General features: G+C 60.3%; 1 protein-coding gene across 2 annotated transcripts in view; it reads right to left on the bottom strand.

Annotated features, from left to right (window-relative positions):
- Positions 1–18,098, bottom strand: part of ASIC4 (acid sensing ion channel subunit family member 4) — a 29,008-nt gene that overhangs the window by 128 nt on the left and 10,782 nt on the right. The window contains exons 2-10 of one of the 2 annotated variants that reach the window (XM_034061977.1): positions 5,100–5,244; positions 4,827–4,954; positions 4,579–4,738; positions 4,164–4,220; positions 3,913–4,066; positions 3,448–3,539; positions 3,066–3,145; positions 2,620–2,724; positions 1,550–2,332 (exon numbers count right to left, since the gene is read on the bottom strand). In XM_034061977.1, coding sequence (XP_033917868.1) covers positions 2,213–2,332; positions 2,620–2,724; positions 3,066–3,145; positions 3,448–3,539; positions 3,913–4,066; positions 4,164–4,220; positions 4,579–4,738; positions 4,827–4,954; positions 5,100–5,244 — 1,041 coding nt within the window. In that variant the 3' untranslated portion in view covers positions 1,550–2,212. Of the gene's footprint in view, positions 1–1,549; positions 2,333–2,619; positions 2,725–3,065; positions 3,146–3,447; positions 3,540–3,912; positions 4,067–4,163; positions 4,221–4,578; positions 4,739–4,826; positions 4,955–5,099; positions 5,245–18,098 lie in introns of those variants that run through there. The other variant, XM_034061978.1, reaches the window with a different exon arrangement.

The raw sequence follows: 18,098 nt of genomic DNA, 5'->3' as shown, positions 1-18,098 counted from the left end.
AACAGCTTTACCAGCAGCCTCAGCTGGCAGTGGGCAAGGCTTTCTGCAGGCAGAGATGTTCACCTTTGGGTGACTGGGTACGCCGGCTCTCACCATGCCCAGCACACGAGTGCAGGGCTGTAAAGTGTTCCGTGGGTCCCACCACCACCTTCTCCTGAGGTGGGACCAGCTGCCCCATCTCTCTGTCCCCACAGCCCCCACAGGCAGCTCCAGATCTACTTGTGCCTCTTTATTAGGGAGCATTTGTACATGTATAAAACAGTGGTGCACATCTCTCACATTCACCAGTACGAGGACATTTGTGCCAGCCCTCCTGCTGTGGTGCCCATGCCCATGCTCCCCACTCAGGGCTTACTGCTCCCACTGACAGGGAGGCAGCCACATCCTGCACCCCCTTGCCCACTGCAAGACACCTTGGTGTAGGGCTGCCTGGCATGGTCGTGGCACATCCCTGGGTTAATGTGTGGTACCCCTCTGGGGACACTCCTGTGTGCAGACGTGGGGGCACCATGTGGGGAGCTGGCACAGGGTGCTCTGGAGGGGGTTTCCAGAAAGTACCACTGTGCCTGCCCTGTCAGGAGGCTTGCTGTTTTTCTCCCCATGCCGGAGGACATGGGACACAACATAACCAGCTGTTTGCACTGATGGGGGACATGTTTCCACATGGATTCATATCTGGGGGGAATGCTGGGCTGTGTATACCCAGAGCCAGGGCTGCTGGGCACATCACCAGGTCCCTGTCCTGCATCTTCCACATGTGGGGCCTTAGAGGCTTCAAGAACCACAGCTTCTCCTGCATGTATGGCTTTGGCCATGGCATGGCACGGCCGTGTTCCGTCTGTGGGCACCGAGGATGGGGATGAAATTGGCAGTGCCAGGGGAAGCCTGGCTCAAACCCAGCTTCCCACAGAGGTCCCAAATTCCTGCCCTGGGGTCCCCCTCTATGCTGTGTATGTGTATTGAGGGGGGCTTTGCCAGCCTGCCCCCCCTCCTGAGATATTTTGGGGCAGTTTGCCCTGCGCTGGTGTCTGCTACAGTGGAGGGGGAAGAGGCAATGTCCAACAGGACAGAGGGATTGTTGTGGGTCCTGCCGTGGGTCCTGCCATCTCTGGGCAGGCAGGAGCTGTGGGTGCTGGTCCTGGCCGAGGTTTTGGCCAGTGGGTTGGGCTGTGGCTGTCTGGGCAGTGCTGGGCACAGGGCACCCTCCTAACCGTGTACAGACTTGGGGAGGCACAGCGGGTGCTCAGCACCCGGGGGGTAGGCAAGTGGCAGGGGGTACGTGCACAGTGCAAGAGAGGGGCGACAGGCAGGGGAGCAAGGGCAGAACGCCCCTGCATCACCTGGGTGGGCCTGGTGGCTGCACCAAGGGATGAGCCGTTTTGGCCAATACCTGGGTGAGGAGAGGACGGGTGGGCTGGAGGTACAGTGGGCTGGGGCAAGAGAGGGGTGGGCAGTAGGTTTGCAGTGCTGCAATGATTGGGGGTTACCGGGGGCCAACACTGGGGGGTGGGGGGGAGGGCAGTCACAGTGCAGGGGTCTGGATGGGAACTGCAACGGGGGGCTGCAGCTGTAGCAGGCTGCAGGAGGTTGGGAGGGTGGGCAGATGTTTGAGGGTGTCACAGTGGTGGTGCCATGCAGGTGTGGCTGCAGGTGGGGTGTCCCTGAGCTGGCTGGGGGGACTGTGCTGCTCAGAGACATGGCCTGCAATGCTGCTCTGCCTTGCTGCAGGAAGAGAGGAGGGAATTGTGTGGTCCCTGGGCAGGGGGAAAGCTGCTCCAGGTACGTCTCTCTCCTGGGGGGGACCATGCAGGGCAGAGACTGCCACCCTGAAAGGGCCAGATGGGAAGGGCTTGGAGGGTCCTGCAGGAACCACAGCTTGCCCCCAGAATGCTGTGCACTCTGCCCTGCACCCCACTGCTCCCCCAGTCTGTCCCAGTGTGCCCATTCCCCTCCATGCCATGTGCTTGAGACGGGGCTGGGCCCGTGTGCTGGGGGCAAGTGGAGGGGACAGGCAAAAGGGCTGGGGGGTGACTACAATGCCAGTGCCTCGGCAGCTCTGGCAGCACTGCTGGGGGCAAACAGCACGGGCCAGTCCTGTCAGTGGTGGGGGGAGGCAGGGGCCTGTGCTCGCTGCACCCGCTGCCGCAGTCCCTCTCCATGCGGACGGTGGGGAGGGGGGTGGCGGGGGTCTGCCCCCAGTCCCGAGCTGGCCTTAGCAGGCGAAGTCGTCGAAGACGCCCTGGTGAGGGTAGTGGTGGCGGTGGTGGTGGTTGGGCAGGATGCCCGTGTTGTAGGCACCCTCCACGTGTCGGCCCAGCGTCTCGCAGGGGCTCTGCAGGGATGGCAGGCAGTGGGGTGTGCAAAGATCCCATGCACCCTGCTCCCCCAGACACCCACACCCAGCAAAGCCTGTCTGCAGGAGACTCCCAAGAGACCCTGGGGGCACCAAGCTCCCTGCCACTCAGGGGCTGCCCTGGCTCTGCAGCCTGAGGACACCAAACATGAAACAGTGCTGTTCCTTGCTCTTGGGACAACATCCCTTCCACCTAGGTTGAGGACAGGCACTGCCCAGGCCCTCTCCTTGCAGCACCCGGGGGCAGCCCAGCCCCATGGGGATACCTGGTCCTTGAGCTCCTCCAGTCCCAGTGTGGCTATGCTGCCTGAGGGCTTCTTCAGGGGTGACTTGGAGCGTCGCAGGACCCGGCTCACCCTGTCCCGGATCACCTGGATACAGACAAAGGGTCAGCCCTGGACTGACACATGGATGGCACCCCATGTATGGGCACCCCAGCCTGCACGGACTGCCACCTGCTCCCCTCCTTGCCTGGGGGACTTGGGGCTGACAGTGGGGACAGCACCTCTGGCCTACACTTTCCCTGTCCTCAGGTCACAGAGGGATACTGGAGGATTTCCCAGTGGCTCCTGCTGGGCATTCCCCGATTTGTGGGCCGTCATAGCCCCTTGAGGTGGCCCATACACTGCATTCCCTCCACAGGGAGCCCAGCCTCTGTACTGTACCTCACCCACTCCCACTGCTGAGACACAGCCCAGAAGGTTTGGCACACCTCATAGACATAGTCCAGGATCTCCAGGATGGTGAGGATGCTGGCACCGATGAACAGGCCCATCTGTCCCCCGATGTCCCCTGGGGAGGAGAAAGAGATGGTCACCAAGACACACTGGGAGCCTGGGGTGGGCGTATGGGGCTGTGGGCAGTGCCAGAACTGCCAGAAGGAGAAGGACAGTGTGATCAGAGGGGTAGGGATGGCAGAACAGAGAGAGCAAGGAACATGCAGGGCAGGGGACAGCCAGCAGCATGCCATCCCTCAGCTAGTCTCTGGCCAGCTCCTGCCCTCTGTCGTCCCTCCCTGACTAGCCCCACGTCCTCTGGGGTTGGGACCCAGAGCTCCCCACCCCAGGGTCCCGTGAGTAGGTTGGGGAAGTCACCGAGAAGCCCAGCAAGGTCGTAGGCTTTCTTCTGCTCAATGGCCTCATAGTTGAGTGCCTCAAAGAAGATGTCCAGCACCAGAAAGTTCTCCCTGTGGGGACAACATAATGGTCAGCAAGGAGGGCTGGTCACTCTCCCACCACACCTGCCCCCCAACCTCCCCTGTCCCCCAGCTCTCCAGCTCTTAAGTGCTTCTAGTTATTCAGGATGGTGTGGTGCGGACATAGAAGGGGTATGTCCCAGGCCAGGAGGAACCATAGGGTGGGGAGGTGCTATCAGAAAGGCTGGGAGATTAGGGACGTGTCAGGGAGATACTCTAGTGGCAGCCATCCCTGGGCAGAGGATGTTGAAAGAACCATGTGTGGCAGGACTCACTCCATGCATGCTGGCAGGAGTGGGGTGGGGATTCCCCAGATCCCAACCTCCTGCCCACCCCTCAGCACATCCCAGCACCAGCAACTCACCGGATGTAGGTCTCATTCTTGTTGTACTTGCGGGCAAGGTAGCGCGCTGAGCCCTTATTGGGGATGCGCACCATGGAGATCTCCTTGCCATAGCGGGTCAGGTTGCATGGCGTGGGGCAGCTGCAGCGCTCCTGGCTGTCCTCCACTGCCGCGTCTGGGGGCATGCACCCATTGGCATGGTCGCATCCCCCCAGCCACCTCTATGGGGGCACCCAGCTGGCCCCCAGCCACCCACTTGCCCCCTCACCTACCTAGCGTGTGGTCAGCACACTCGATGTACACGTTGGGGGAGCAGATGGACTCATTGCCTGCAGAGAAGCAACTGGTTAGGGGGGTGACAGTCTGGCCCACTTCTGCCTCCCACCCTTGATGCACTCCCCTGAAGGGAGTGGGGCAGAGGTGGCCTTTGAATGCAGAGGGCATGGGATGGGTGGCCCTTGGGTGCAGACTGGCTGGGGCAGGAGTGGCCCCTGGGTACAAAGGCAGATAGGGAAGAGGCTAACCTGGGGTGTAAGAAGGGTAGGACAGGGGCTGACCCAGCATGTGGAGAGGATGAGGTGGTCCCTGGGTAGAGAGGGATGGGGCAAGGATGATCATTTGGTGTAGGCTGTAGCAGGCCAGCGAGCCCTGGGCAGGTGTCCCCATGCCATCATGCACACCCCTCACCTGGCATGTGGACCATGCGGCAGTGGCAGCTCCGCACCACGGCCTCCTTCTCACACTGCAGGCGGCAGGCAGCAATGCTGTATGTGTCATAGCCGGGCAGTGTCTGCTCCCCCTGCACACTGGCCCGGCAGTTCCCCCATGGCTGCGGCAGGTAGGTGAGCTGCCAGGGTGAGAGGGGCATCACTGCAGGGCTGCACTGGGCTGGGTGCCTGCAGACACCTCCACGGGCTGTGGGTGTCCTTCCTTACCCGCTGCTCCTGGCAGGACACGAAGGTCTGGAAGCCGGGCGAGACACCAAAGCCCAGCTGATGGATATAGGGTGGCTCATCCTGGCTGTGAATTTGGACCCGGATGCCAGCTTCAAATGACGTCTCGTCTACAGGAGAAGGACAGAGGGGCTGCATGCCTGCACCCACCCAGCACAGGTCCAGTGCCTGCTTGTCTCATTACCCCCCACCAGTGTGCCCTGGTTGCACATCAGCCCTCCCTCTCAGCCCTGCCTATGCTTCTGCCCCACTCACTCGTCTCTCTCCAGATGGGCAGGTACTCTTCCTGCTGGATGTCCAGCATGATCTCCAGCCCGTTGCCCATGCCACCTTGGCGGGTCACCCGCGGGTTCCTCCGGTCCCCGTTGAATGTGTAGCACTTACCATACCGTGTGTAGACCTGAGGATGGAGAAAGGGGGTTGGTGAGGGAGCAAGCAGGGTGTTCTGCAAGCAAGATGAGGTCCAGGAACCCCTTTGAAATCCTTTGGCAGTGCTAGAAAGGAAGCATGGAAAGGCTCATCTAAGCCTCCCCCTCCCATGCTGCCACCCCTTTGCCCTTTCTGGGGGATGTGAAGCATCTCTCCCAGAGTCCATGGGGCAGCCTGGCTATCCTGCCCCTGCCAGGTGAGAACTCACAGGGGCAAAGTGCTGGGGGCCGCAGTGCTCTCCCTGAAAGCGGCAGTCTACCAGCATGTCCTCGATCTGGTGGCCCAGGCGGTGGAAGAAGCTCTGCATGGTGTGCTCGGAGAGGCGAGGGGGCAAGAAGCGCGAGTAGTTGGCAAGACGCGTCAGCCACGCGCGCCGGTCCTCCCCCAGCACGGCCAGCATCTCGGGCACCAGCGAGTGGTTGGCCCAGGCCAGCCCCAGCCACTGCCCCACCGAGTAGAGGTCGGGCTTGGTGAGGTGCAGGAAGCGTGCCCGGTTGGGGTTGCAGAGCGTGACAGCCGGGAAGCGGAGCTGGGGGGCTCGGGTGAGGCGTGCCCGCGTGTGCACGGGGCGCGAGAGGAGGTGGTGCAGGCAGTCAGTGGCGCCGGTGGCCAGCAGCCCTGCGGAGGCCAGGAAGGCCAGGCTCCAGAGCAGGCGGCGCAGGCGGGACTGTGGCCGGGTGCACATGTAGTGGAGTCCGGGGATCCTGGTGGCTCGCAGGATGCCGACGGTGAACTGGGCAACGCCTCCATCCTGAGCCGCTGTCAGGGCTTCTCCGTCCTGGCAACAGGCAAGGGGCAGTGGCATGGCTGCAGGCAGAGTAGCTCCTCTGGAAAGTGGGGTGCAGACTGCTCCCGAGGCTGCCCAGGGCCCCTACAGGGAGTTCTCCCTCCAGGGAGGCTTCTGCTCTGCATCTACCTAGAGACAAACGTGGCAGGCGCCTTCCAGAGCTGCTCCAGTGACAGGCGATGGGGGGGAGAGAGGAGGGGGCTGCTACAAACACGCCTTCACCCAACCTCCATTCGGGAATGGAAAATTCCTCCCTGAGCTGGGCTGGGACAGGAAAGGGGGGTTGGGGGTGTTGTGTTACCCTGGGCAGAGGGAACTGGCAGCCCCAGTGCCCCAGCGTGGTGAGCACTTGTGTCTGGATGGTGACTCGCTGTTCCACTGACACTGTGTGAGGCCTGTGCATAGAAATGCTGCGCTCCAGCTCATCTCCACTGTCCTGTGCCTTGGCCCTGCTCTCCCCCGGGATCCCCAGGCATGTCTTCTCTGGGGCTGGGAGCCCTGCCCCAAAGGGTCAAGACAGTGCCAGGCCTGAGGGGCTATGGTCTCCTGCCGACAGTGCTCGGGACCACATGTGTACCTTAGTCCCAAGTGCTGTACACTGGTATCCCCTGCCCTGGAGCTGAGGACCCCAGTGGATCTAGGTCCTGTGGGGCAGGAGGCATAGAGCCATGGGGCGGGAGCTGCATGTGAGCCCCCCTGAGCCCGGCGAGCGCTTTGAAGTGACGGTGATGCTGTGATCACAGCGCGGCGGGGGCGGTGGTGTCTCTGCACCGTGCTGTCAGCACGGCTGGCAGGGCCCCGGCAGCCTGTCAGGCTGCCTGTAAAGCTCAGCACCACGCTCCCGGCAGTTTCCCATCTTCTACTGCTGCTGCTCCCCCTGCCTATCGCACCAGCACCGGATGGCCCCCGGGGGTTCCCCAGACGCTGCAACCCTACGGCGAGGTAAGGCTGTTGTGCCCCCTGCGAAGGGCAGCATCCCGCTGCTTCACGGCAGCTGGGCACGATGAGGGCAGCACCGAAAGTGAGGACTGGCAAGAGGGGAACTCCCAACTCGCCTCAGCAGTGACTCCAGCACCATCCATGCTGCTGGCCTTGCTGCCTGAGCAAGGCGTGACTCTGTACCCATACTGGGGGTCCAGCCAAGATCCAGGCTGGCACAGAATCACAGAATGGTTTGGGCTAGAAGGGACCGTAAAGCTCGTCTAATTCCACCCCCTGCCATGGGCAAGGACACCTTCCACTAGAGCAGGTTGGTCCCCCGAGGGGCCGGTCTCCGGCAGGGGGCAGCAGGGCACCGCGTTTCGGTCTCGCCGGGCACCGCTTCCGGCTCCCGGCCCGGTACCGGGGCAGCCCCCTGGGCCTCGGGTCCTGTCAGGCCGGGTGAGGGCAGCATCTCGGCCCCGCCGCCGGCAGCGGCGGCCTAGGGCAGCTAGGAACAGGAGGCCCCAGGCACGGTGTGTCCCAGGGAAGGACGATCCCCAGCCCAGCCGCCACGGGATGCCAGCGCTGCCGCTTGCTCTGCTGGAAGCGCAAATGCTCTTGCGAGGCCGCAGTGTTTCCCTGTAGCAGAGCTGGGCTTCCCGGGAACACGAAGGTGAAGCCGTGGGGCTCCCCTCGCCACCTGCATGGCCCCACACCCCAGAGCAGGCACCGGTCCTGACACTGTCCTGCCGGTGCCAGTGTGAGCAGGAGCGCAGCAGCAGACTCTGAGCTCTCGGGACCAGCCCCGTGGGTCACCCCAGCCCAAACTGAGCTGCCCCTTTTATCCCATGTGTCCCTCACCATCCCCGGGACACGGCTTACCCCCCCCCCCCCCCTCCCCCCGTGCCGGCATGTCTGGATGGGGCTGCTAGAGGTGGCTCGGCTTCTTGCTGAGATTTATTGTGGCTCTGGCAGCCGGAGGCTGCTAGTCTGATACCATCAGCACCTTGCACACCAGGGCAGCTTTTATATTAGTTTTCTTTTAAACGGAGGATGAGCTTCCCAGGCTGGAGGAAATGTCATTTCTCTGAACGCTTCCATCTCGTGTCGGTTCAGACATCTCTGGGCAGCATCATAATCACCCTGGAGTCAGGAGAGGGATGGGGACATGGTACAGAGGCTGGGGCATGTGGGGACAAACAGCTTGGTGACACGGCCCAGTGTTGGGTAGGGCTGGAGAAGAAGGTCCAGCGGTGTCGGTGGCCTTGTCCACTGTAGCCCCAGGCCGGTGGGCATGTGGGGAGGGCAGGGGCCCAGCTGAGTTACTCACTTGTCGGCTACCAGGGTGCCAAGGCCAGCTGTGAAATCGTGCTGGAGAGAGCACAGCACAGACCTGCAGGGCTTTGCCTTTCCAGCATGACAAACTCAATTAGGTAAGAGGGAGCACGTGAGGAGGAGGAGGAGGAAGGGCAGAGGAGAGCCTGCCTGCACTGGGAACATGATTTTCTCCCTGCAGCTGACCCAGAAAAGTGCCCTGCAGGGCTGGAGTACATATGTCCATCTGAGGACAGCACTTGGGGCACAGGCCCCAGGGTACTCTGCTCCACTTGCCAGGCTCCCATGGGTGCTGGAGCTTCCCAGATGGGATGGCAGGATTTCCACATCATGTATAGGTCTCCCTGTTCAGACACTGCACACTGGCATCCCTGCACCATGCTCCTGTGCAGGGGAGACCCCATTAGGGAGGGAATTTCTTAATACAATTCCTCGTTTCCCTGCTCTCTGCTGTGGAGAGACGCTGACCTTGAGAGGAATAGCTGCTTGTACCTCAGCAGGCAGATCCCAGCCAGAGATCACTGGGGGATCTTGTATCCTCCTCCCCACCCCACACAGCTTGGGATCCCCCCAGGTCCTCTCCACTCCTCTGGGGCTTGCTGTCCTGCCCCCCTGCTTTCAGGAGCCCCGAGGGAGCAAGGATGCTGGCCCCCAGCATCCTCACCCTGGCCCATGACAGCCCACCTTTGTGAGCACAAGGACCAGCCCCATGCACTCCCAGTCCCACATCCCCATCGCTGCCAGCCCATTGTGCCATCCTCCAGCTGATCCCAGCTCATGCAGGTATTTCTGCGGCTTACACGGCTCCCCATGGTATTTAGCCTCTGGAAGACGACGTTAAACATTGCGAGCAGTGACAAATCCTGATTGCTCCAAGGAGACAAGAGGCCGTGCTAAGCTTCCAGCCAAATGTTTTCATGCAAGAGAAATGAGCTGTGGCATGTGTAGTGCCAGTGGGTCCTGCTCCTGCATGCCCAGGGCACCAGCCCTGCTCCCACATCCCCACTGGGACACCCAGCTCTGCTCCCACATCCCCACTGGGACACTCAGATCTGCTCCCACATCGCCTCTGCATCACACAGCTGGCAGGCAGGCCCTGGGCATGGGCACATCACACAGGAGTGAGCACTCAACATAAAGGCCCTCCTGAGAACAGTCATCACTGGGGTATGATGGGAATGAAGACAGGAAAGACACTGGAGTGTTCCCACTCTGGTTTTGGCAGGGATGCGAGTCTGTGGGTAACCTTAAGGGTGATCCCCAGCTACCCCAGCCCAGAGACCAAATTAACATGGGCAGGGCTATGGTATAAAGGAAAGCAGCCTCCAAAATGGGAAATGCTGCTTCTGAGTGAGCCTGGGCAGCTGGAGGCACAGGGCAGAAGACATGGCACAGGAGCTGGGGACAAACCAGAGCGACACTGGTAGAGCTGGGGCAATGGCACACCCACCATGCTGCCCCTGCTCTGCTCCTGCCCCTACTGCAGCTGTCTCTGCCCCAGAGCACAGCTCTGCCAAAGCCCCTCATTGTGCCCACAGCCTCTCATGGCAGCCCCCCACCACATCCCCAGCAGCCCGCTCCCCACACAAAGCACATCAAGGCCCTGCCTGGGTGCCCCAGGAGGGAAGCTGGAGTGCTGACGCCAGCATTGCAATTGCCCAGGATATGAGATCCGCTTGGATTCAGCAATTTCAACTCATTTCAAGCCCAGTTCTGCAGCAATTTTCTGAGCCAGTGGGATGTTTTTGCCGCTGCAAACGTCCCTTCTCATGCATGGTCGCACCATTTCCCTTCTCCGCTCCCAGGAGGGCTTGGGGAACAGCGCCAGTTTGGCTCAAACCCAGCTCCGGTGACAGTATGACCATCCTCCACACAAGCAGCACCTCAGTGCAGCCCCCTGCCCAGTGCTGCGGGATGCAGCCCTGCTTGTGGGACCGAGGCTCCCACCTCCATGAGGCACTGGGCTCTGCACCCTCGGTCCAAGCAGAGCAGGATATCTTCAGCCCCAAGCAGGGCATACCAGCTGTGGGCTGGGCTCCTTGTTTCTCTCATCCTGTGAAGTGCCAAGCTCTGGAGCATCCTCTGCAGTGCCCAACCCACTTCCCCAGGAGGAAGGATTGCAGTGGAGTGGCAGGGGCCTGCGGAATGCTGTGGGCACATCCCAGAGGGGCCAGTACCCCTCCTGCCACTACAGATGTGTCTCTCTGCACCACAGGACAGCCTGTGCCAGCTGAGCCCCATGGCCAGGCTGGAGCCAGCAGCGGAGACATGGGTGCATGGTGCTGGCAGAGCCCCTCTCGTGCCAAGCAGGCTCGCTGCTGGAATACCAAGTACTCAGCTGTGCTGCGGGCTGCACTGCCAGCCAGGCAGAGCCACAGGAGGCACCCGGTCCCCAGCGCTGAGCAGGGCCAGCAGGTCACTGCCAGGCTGCAGCACCAGGGCCAGCATGCGGCCCAGTGCCCCCAGGAAGAGGCAGGATCTGGAGCAGGACTCCCTGCTACTGGCAGGTCTGAAGCATAGGGATGCGATGCATGGCAGAGGGATGCACTGTGCGCATATCTTCCCAGTGCATCTGCCCCAGTGCTGCCAGTGACATCTGTAAAGGGGGGGACATTTGGGCAGCATCTGTGACAGCACACCCTAACCCGTGTGCCGGGAAAAGTGCAATCCATGCAAGTCATTGCCCCAGGAGTCCTACACCAACCGAGGCAGGAGCTGTATGGGGACATACTGCTGGCACCACACGGAGCCTGGATGGCTCTGACACTGAGGCAAGGGGCTGGGGACCCCTGGTCTTCACCTCTCAGCCCCACTGAGCAGCCATGGCAGCACACAATTGCCTCTGGTGGCAGAGCAAGTGTCATCACAAAGTTGTGCTTTCCTCTGCTGCTGCTCCTTCGGGAAATTCATCCCAGAATCTCACTCAGCTCCTCATTTCCAAACTAAATTTATTCATGGCCAGTTTGTACCATTTGTTCTCATGCCAGCATTGTCCCTCGGTTTTAATAGCTCTCTTCCCCCCCTTGTGTTTACTCTCTTGATGTATTTATAAACAGCAATCCCATCCCCTCCCAGCCTCCAGCCTGCCAGCCTGCACATGACAATTGCTCCTGGTTTCCTTTCTAGATTCGGGCACTGCTTGCCGGCTGCCCAGCACAGCATCTGCTCCAGCTCACCAGCAGCCTCCTCAGCTCCGGCTGCTCACGGCTTGCACACTGTCCTGGTGAGGTCCCTGGCCAGCACAGACACATGGCTCCTGACCTCTCCATCCCACAGCAGCCATGGGCCAGCATCCCACCCAGGTCAGGACCATCCCAGCTGAGGCTAACCTGCTACCTCCAGATCTCTCAGCTGCTTGTGCTTTCATATGGTTTGCTTGCACCAAGCACTTTAAAGCATCAACCAAAAGGGTCACTTGGGCAAGTGAAGGAATTGCAAAAGATGAAGTGCCAGGGCTGCTGACAGAGGTGGAAGGTGTGCTGCAGTTCAGAGCAGGGGGGCAGGAGCTGGGGCTTTTGGCAGCCATAAAAGCCTCTCTTGAGATGTTGAATGTGTTGCCTACTTACCCCGAGCTCTCCCTAAGCATATGGGTTGGGTGCTGGGGCTGCAGGAGGTTTCTGCCCCATGTTTCTGCCTCCTGATTCCTCTGGGAGATACATAGGGAAAGCTGGGGGGCAGAGCCAGGAGGTGCTCAGTGTCACTGGAAAGATGCACCAAAGCTGTACCGCCAAAGTTGCTAACCTGGTTAGCAGGATTGGTTTTGGACTGTGCTTAGCAGCAATCATGCTATCAATCTGTGCACCCTCTGGCTCTCCAGCTGCTTCCCATCCTCAGATACCCCTGTGCCCGGCACACTGCCGCTGGGCACACAGCACAGCATGCGACGGATAAGCGCTGGGATGGGCTGCAGCTCAGCCTCCCTGCCGCAAACACAACAAAACACACACATACAGAGAGCAATAATTATGGCTTTGGGTAGCGGGCTCCTCTTGGCAGGCAGAGGAGACTCAGCACCATGTGTATTGCTGTGCAGACACAGCTGGTCCATTCTGCTTGGTTTCAGGACCAGAAAAGGACCCCCAGCTGTGATTTCAGGTGGAGATGTGGCACTGAGCCCATCCATTCTGTAGGCTGGAAGAAGCAGGGAGCACAAAGGACACCCAAAAGTGTCACAGCGGTGGCACCCCCGGTGTCACAGCGTCACGGGGGCTCCTTTGTGGAGCTCAGGCAGCCTCTGCCTGCTTTTGTTCTACAAAGACCCCAGGGCTGCAGGATGTCCCCTGCCTTGCATGTACATCAGTGCCTGATGCTGGTGGCTTTTGGCTAAGAGGTATGAGAGGATCCTGGATGCCGGGGGCCTTGCCTTGCTACCCTCCGCATGCCGGGCACTGCGGGGAGGCATGCAGAGGGTACGCAGTGCCCGCGGTGATCCTGCTCAGCACAGGCAGGGCTCTCCCGGCCCCTGGGGAATGCTTCTCTTCGAAAGCAACAGCGCAGGCAGTGCTGTGCCACCCGTCCCCAAAGGGTTAACAAGCAATTTCCTTTGCTGACAGCTCGGAGACCGTTCACTATCGACTGCGGGAGAATAAGAGGAGAGAAGCAACGAGATAAAAAGGCAGCAGAGCTGGCACCGCCTGCTTAATCCCAGCGTTTAATCTGCTGGGGCAGCGCAGGCAGCCTTATCTCGCCGTCCTTCTGCTGCTCCATCTCATTACTGCTCCCACGGCTGCGCGGGCCGCGACGCCTGGAGATGCGGGAGCTGAGGCGGAGAGCGCTGGCCTGGGGCAGCGGCTACTGCCAGCCCGCCTCGCTCCACAGCTCAGCCCCAGCCTCCACCGGGCCCGCTGCGCTGGGGGGCCCACATCAGCACCCCCACGCCTGGCACAAACATCCCCCCTGCTTCCCAGATGGAGCAGGGCGGCTGCACAGAGACAGACACACGGATGTGTGTGCACACAGACTGCACCCACAGAGCGTACTGTCTCACACATGGTGCTGCTCACGCCTGGCATCACACAGCCCTGGGGCACACTGCCATGTCACACATGCACTCACACATTTCCTGGTCTTTGCCCCCACTCATGTGGGGTGGTCCAGCCTGCACGATGTTCATGTGCTCATAGGTGGATGGAGGAGGCAGAGCTCTGTGGGACACTGCAAGTAGGACACAGAAGGGTCAGGATAGCAGGCGGAACAATGCCACCTCATCCTGCAAGTCCCCCTCCCTTCACCCTCACCCATCCAGGTGCTCCCCTATGGGTACCAGACCAGCTCCACTCTCTCTGCTCATCCCATCAGGGACACCATGGCTCATGTCGCTGAGTCACCTGTGACCTGGACCTGCAGCTCCTGCAGCCACAGGGTAGGGGTGGACAGAGTGGGGGACACCTCCTGGGAGCAGGCAGGTGCTGGCACAGACATGGTCCCTCCAGCCATGGCATTTGTCTGTAAATCCACAGCATTGACAGAACACAGATGAAGCCTGCACACTAGCTGGGTTTTCACAGGGGTTATCCTGCTGCCTACAGATGGATTTACACTGATATACTGTCACCCTGGCTGAGGCTCTGCCAGGGCCTCACTCTCTGCTTCTCTTGCAAGACTGTGCTGCCTGCTTGTGGGTGCCCTAAGAGCCACAAGCAGCATCTTGCCAAGCAGCCACTGGCAGAGTGGGTCCCCAGACCGGAAGAGAGATGAGTATGACCCTCTGCTCCCCACTGCCAGGGCCGATGGGTCCTCTGCCCACCTGTCACAGGGTGCCTCACTCAGCCTCTCACCACTGCAGCAGGATGCGGGGAGATGCTGGTCCCCAAGCTGGACCAGGCTGAGCAGAACACACATCTGTACTTCTAGAGATTTGCTGACGGTGCTGGCAGCGCTGCTCCAGTCACAGCTCAGTGGCCTTGCAGCAATCCTATGTGGTGTGGGGCTGCTGGGACTGTGGGGCTGCTGGGGTGGCTGTGCATGGAGGCACTGTAGGCAGGATAGCCTGGGCAGGGAGACGGGGGAGGCCTTCCAGCCTGCAGCCTGACCCCAGCACCACAAGGAAGCACGCAGGGTGGCTATGGGAGCCGGGCACTGTGCACCTTCTGCCCCAGGGTGACACGGGATGGGCATAAATAGCTCCAAAATTAGAATTTCAAGGCTCCCCACTCTGCCCTGGTTCCTCGTCCAAACCCTGCTGCCTGCCCCCCTGCCATGCTCCTCAGCACTGATTTCCCTGGGGCCAAGAGGGATTGCTCTGAGCCACCTGGTGCAGCCAGGCAGGAGCTGAACCAGGCTAAATCCTCAGCAGCATGAGGGGCAGCCACCTGCCAGCATCCCCTCTGTTTCCAGTGTCACCACATAAGCCCCACGCAGCTCCCCCACCACCCTGCTCCATGCCAGCCGCCGCCTCTTCTCCTTCTCCTTCCCTCCAGCCGTTGAACCACCTCAAATGACGCTGGGAGCTCCAGTCTCTCCACCAACATAAATTTGACCCCAGCATGTCATAACCAAAGGAAACAACACACAAACAAACAGCCCTAGCTCCGCTGCACCCTCCTCCCCAGGGCCAGCTCAGAGGGGACAGCCTGGGTGATGGTGTAACCCGCCAGCACATCCAGAACCAGAGTGAAGTGGGGTGATCACAGCCCAGCGGGAAAGGGCTCGTTAATAGCTGAGCCCTTTTAGTAGAGATTAGGGAGCTGCGCGGCTTTGATCTTTGATTGCCAATTTGCATCTTGAAGGCGCTGGGACCTCATCCAGCCTCAGCGCAACCCTTTGTGGTTATCTCATGGCTAATGGATTTGTTCTTAATGCTGGAGCGTGCAGGCTAAAGGCTGATTAAACCCTCTCCGCGGCGCTAAATCAATGGAACAAACATGATAGGGGTTGGCTTTCCCCAGCCTGCACGCTCCCGGCGGAGGGGCTGATCGACAGAGCCCCCAAGCCCCGGCACTGGCAGGGACTCCCTCCGTGGGGCTGCTGGGCAGGCAAGGAGGCACCAGTGGACAGGGGAAACCCCACAGCCTGTATCCCTGTTTCCCCATCCTCTGCTCACCATGGAGGCAGCGATGGGCAGGAGGCGTCTCAGGGCTCCCAAGTGTCTGCTTCTGAATGGTTGAGCCACAGTGTCATTGTGCTGGTCCTTGGTGTCTTCAGGAACTCACCAGTGTTCCCCTCGGCTCCTCCTGGCTCCTAGGGCTTGCTGTGGGAGCAGGGATGTCTCCTGGCAGGGATGGGATGGGACAACCTGCCCCTGCAGCTGGGGGACTACATCCCCTTCCTCATGCCCCCTTTGCCTCTCATACACTGGGGAGCAGCACTGGCAGCTCATATCTCTGTCCTTCAGACCATCTCTCCTTTCCCCTGCTCAGAGGAAACATGCTCAGCGCCATGTTCCCAGGACCGTGTGCTGCATGCAGTAGCCCATACATCACATGCTGTGAGCAGGAGTATCTGTACACACTTCCCATAGTGACTGTGGTCTCCACTGCACACCCAGCTTCAGGAAAACACAGCTCCCACTGTGTCTGCAGGCAGCACTAGCAGAGGGGACAAACTGCACCCTGCTCATGGGTGCCACAGGAACAAGTGGTCACATATTCTACCTGCTGTCTGGACTAGGAGACTAGGGATGGGAGATGAGCAGCTGAGATGGGCAGGACCAAGATTTTGGAGACTATGAGCTGTTGGGAGGAGGGTTGTGTGGCTGCAAGCACACAGAAGACCACCTGAGAACATTTTGCACCCTCTGCTTTTTGCAGGGCTTATGGCATCATTCCAGATGCTGCTGAGGAAGAGCTGCCTCCAGGTCTGGTGGCATTTGAGTGACAGGACCCACAAGCAGGGACTGAGCTGGGCTCAGTGTGAGCTCAGGACTCCAGGACCTGAGCTGCCTGTGTCGGAGGATGAGATGTGCTGCAACACAATGAAGCTCAGGCCAGTGCCTCACTGGGAACCAGTCTGGGGAGACAGTGCTGGGAGTAGCCCCACTGGTCCTGGGCTGTGCCCATGCCACTCTCGGCCCTGGCGAGCAGCGGTTCCTGCAGAGAGAGCTGGGCTGCCTCACAGCATGGAGCCGATGGGCTCACATGCTGTGATTCCCATCTGCAAACCTCACTATTAAATCATCTCCCCTCTGCCAATATTTGCTGAGTGTGGGAGATAAAGTGGCTACAAAAGTCATTGGTGCCAGCATTTCAATCGGTGCGGCTGGCAGCAGAGGGGCAGCTGGGCAGGCTGGCAGTTCCCTGGGGTGATGGGTCCCTGACAGCTCAGCCACCAAGCCCCCCACTTGGGCTCCTGGCTGAGCAGCCCCATTGCCCTACCTGCAGCAGTGCAAGGGGAGCCAAGACCCCTCCACGCTGCTGCGCAGCACCTTTGCCTGCATGGGATGGATGCTGATGCCACGGGCACCACTGCCTATGCCAGCCTGCCCCAGGCATCAGCATAGCCCCCTAACCCTCACCCCCACCTCTGCACCATGACAGCCATCTCCACTCTGTCAGCATCTTCCCTGCAGCATCTTCTCAATGCAGCACCAACTCACCCCCTCCAGTACTGCCCCATCCAATCCATGTCATCCCAGTGTCTCCAGCTACCACTGCCCTGCGCTATGCATCCCCTTCTCCCTTGCTCCAGGCTGCCTGCACAGCCTCTGTGGTGGTCTCTGAGTGGGTGAGGCAGGACATGATGTGGAGATACAGCTCCTGGAGGAGAAGCCCAGAGCATTATCAGCCCAGGGAGTTAATTAAGGTCATGTCAGACGATAAGGAAACAGGATGTCAGAGCGGCGGCAGCAGCGCAGGGGATCAGAGCCTGAAAAACTGTCTATGAAAAGCAACTCCACCAAGATGTGATCAGCCAGGCACTCAGGGACAGAGCAGCTGTCATAGCTACATGCACGGGGGCTCCAAGGACAGCACAACTCTCACTGGACCCGTGTCCAGTATGGGGTGGAATAGGTTGGGATGGGGATGCAATGAGAATGTGATACACTGTGCCTGGGAAGGGAGAGCTGGCTGAGTGTCCCTGGTAATCTGCTTCTGCCCTCAGGCAGGAGCAACGACCTGGTGCAACCAGCACCACCCTATCAGGGCAGGAATCACTGCAAACCTCTGCCCATAATAAGTCCATGTGATTGCAGACCCTTTCTGATCAGCAGGACCACAGAGCTGGGTATGCCAGGCTCCTTGACAGCACTTGCACTGCTCCTGCCTCAGACTGGTCACCTGCCTGCTCAGTGATGGCTTTGCCTCCTGGACCAGAGAGTGACATGGGTCCAGGAGAGCAGAGCTGACCCAGCACAGCACAGTGCACAGCAGGACAGTGGGAGCAGTCTGGGTTGGCAGGGACAGGCATAGGGGACACACTACCAGTGCAAACCCATCTTTCCTGGCTAGGTGGGAGCTGAGCCACTGGGGCATAATTAATACTTGCATCAGTCTCAGCTGGATTTGCATCATGCCCTGGGTCCTGTGCTGCCCGGGAAGGTGGGCTGCTCCATGCCTTGTCCATGAGAGTCACAGGCCCAGTGTGGGCCCAGGCTTGCCCCTACATGCACCCCATCTCTCTTTGCCCCATTGCCCCCCCCCCCCCCCCCCCCCCCAGCAGGGCACCCACAGACCCCTGCCTTGTCCTTCTCCAGCCGCTGGGGTGTTGAAGACAGATTGAGATGCTTCCCTCTGCCACACAGTCCCTCCTTGGGCTGTGAGAAAATTGCAGGGAAGGCAGCTTGTGAGTGAAGGGCACAGCAGGGTTTGGAGGGCAAATGGGAGCAGTTGAGCTGCAAACACCCA

The sequence above is a fragment of the Melopsittacus undulatus genome, chromosome 4 (assembly GCF_012275295.1).
Source record: "Melopsittacus undulatus isolate bMelUnd1 chromosome 4, bMelUnd1.mat.Z, whole genome shotgun sequence".
Taxonomy (NCBI): Eukaryota; Metazoa; Chordata; class Aves; order Psittaciformes; family Psittaculidae; genus Melopsittacus; species Melopsittacus undulatus.
The sequence above is the reverse complement of the archived record's forward strand: the minus strand, read 5'-3'. Positions and strand labels throughout refer to the sequence as shown.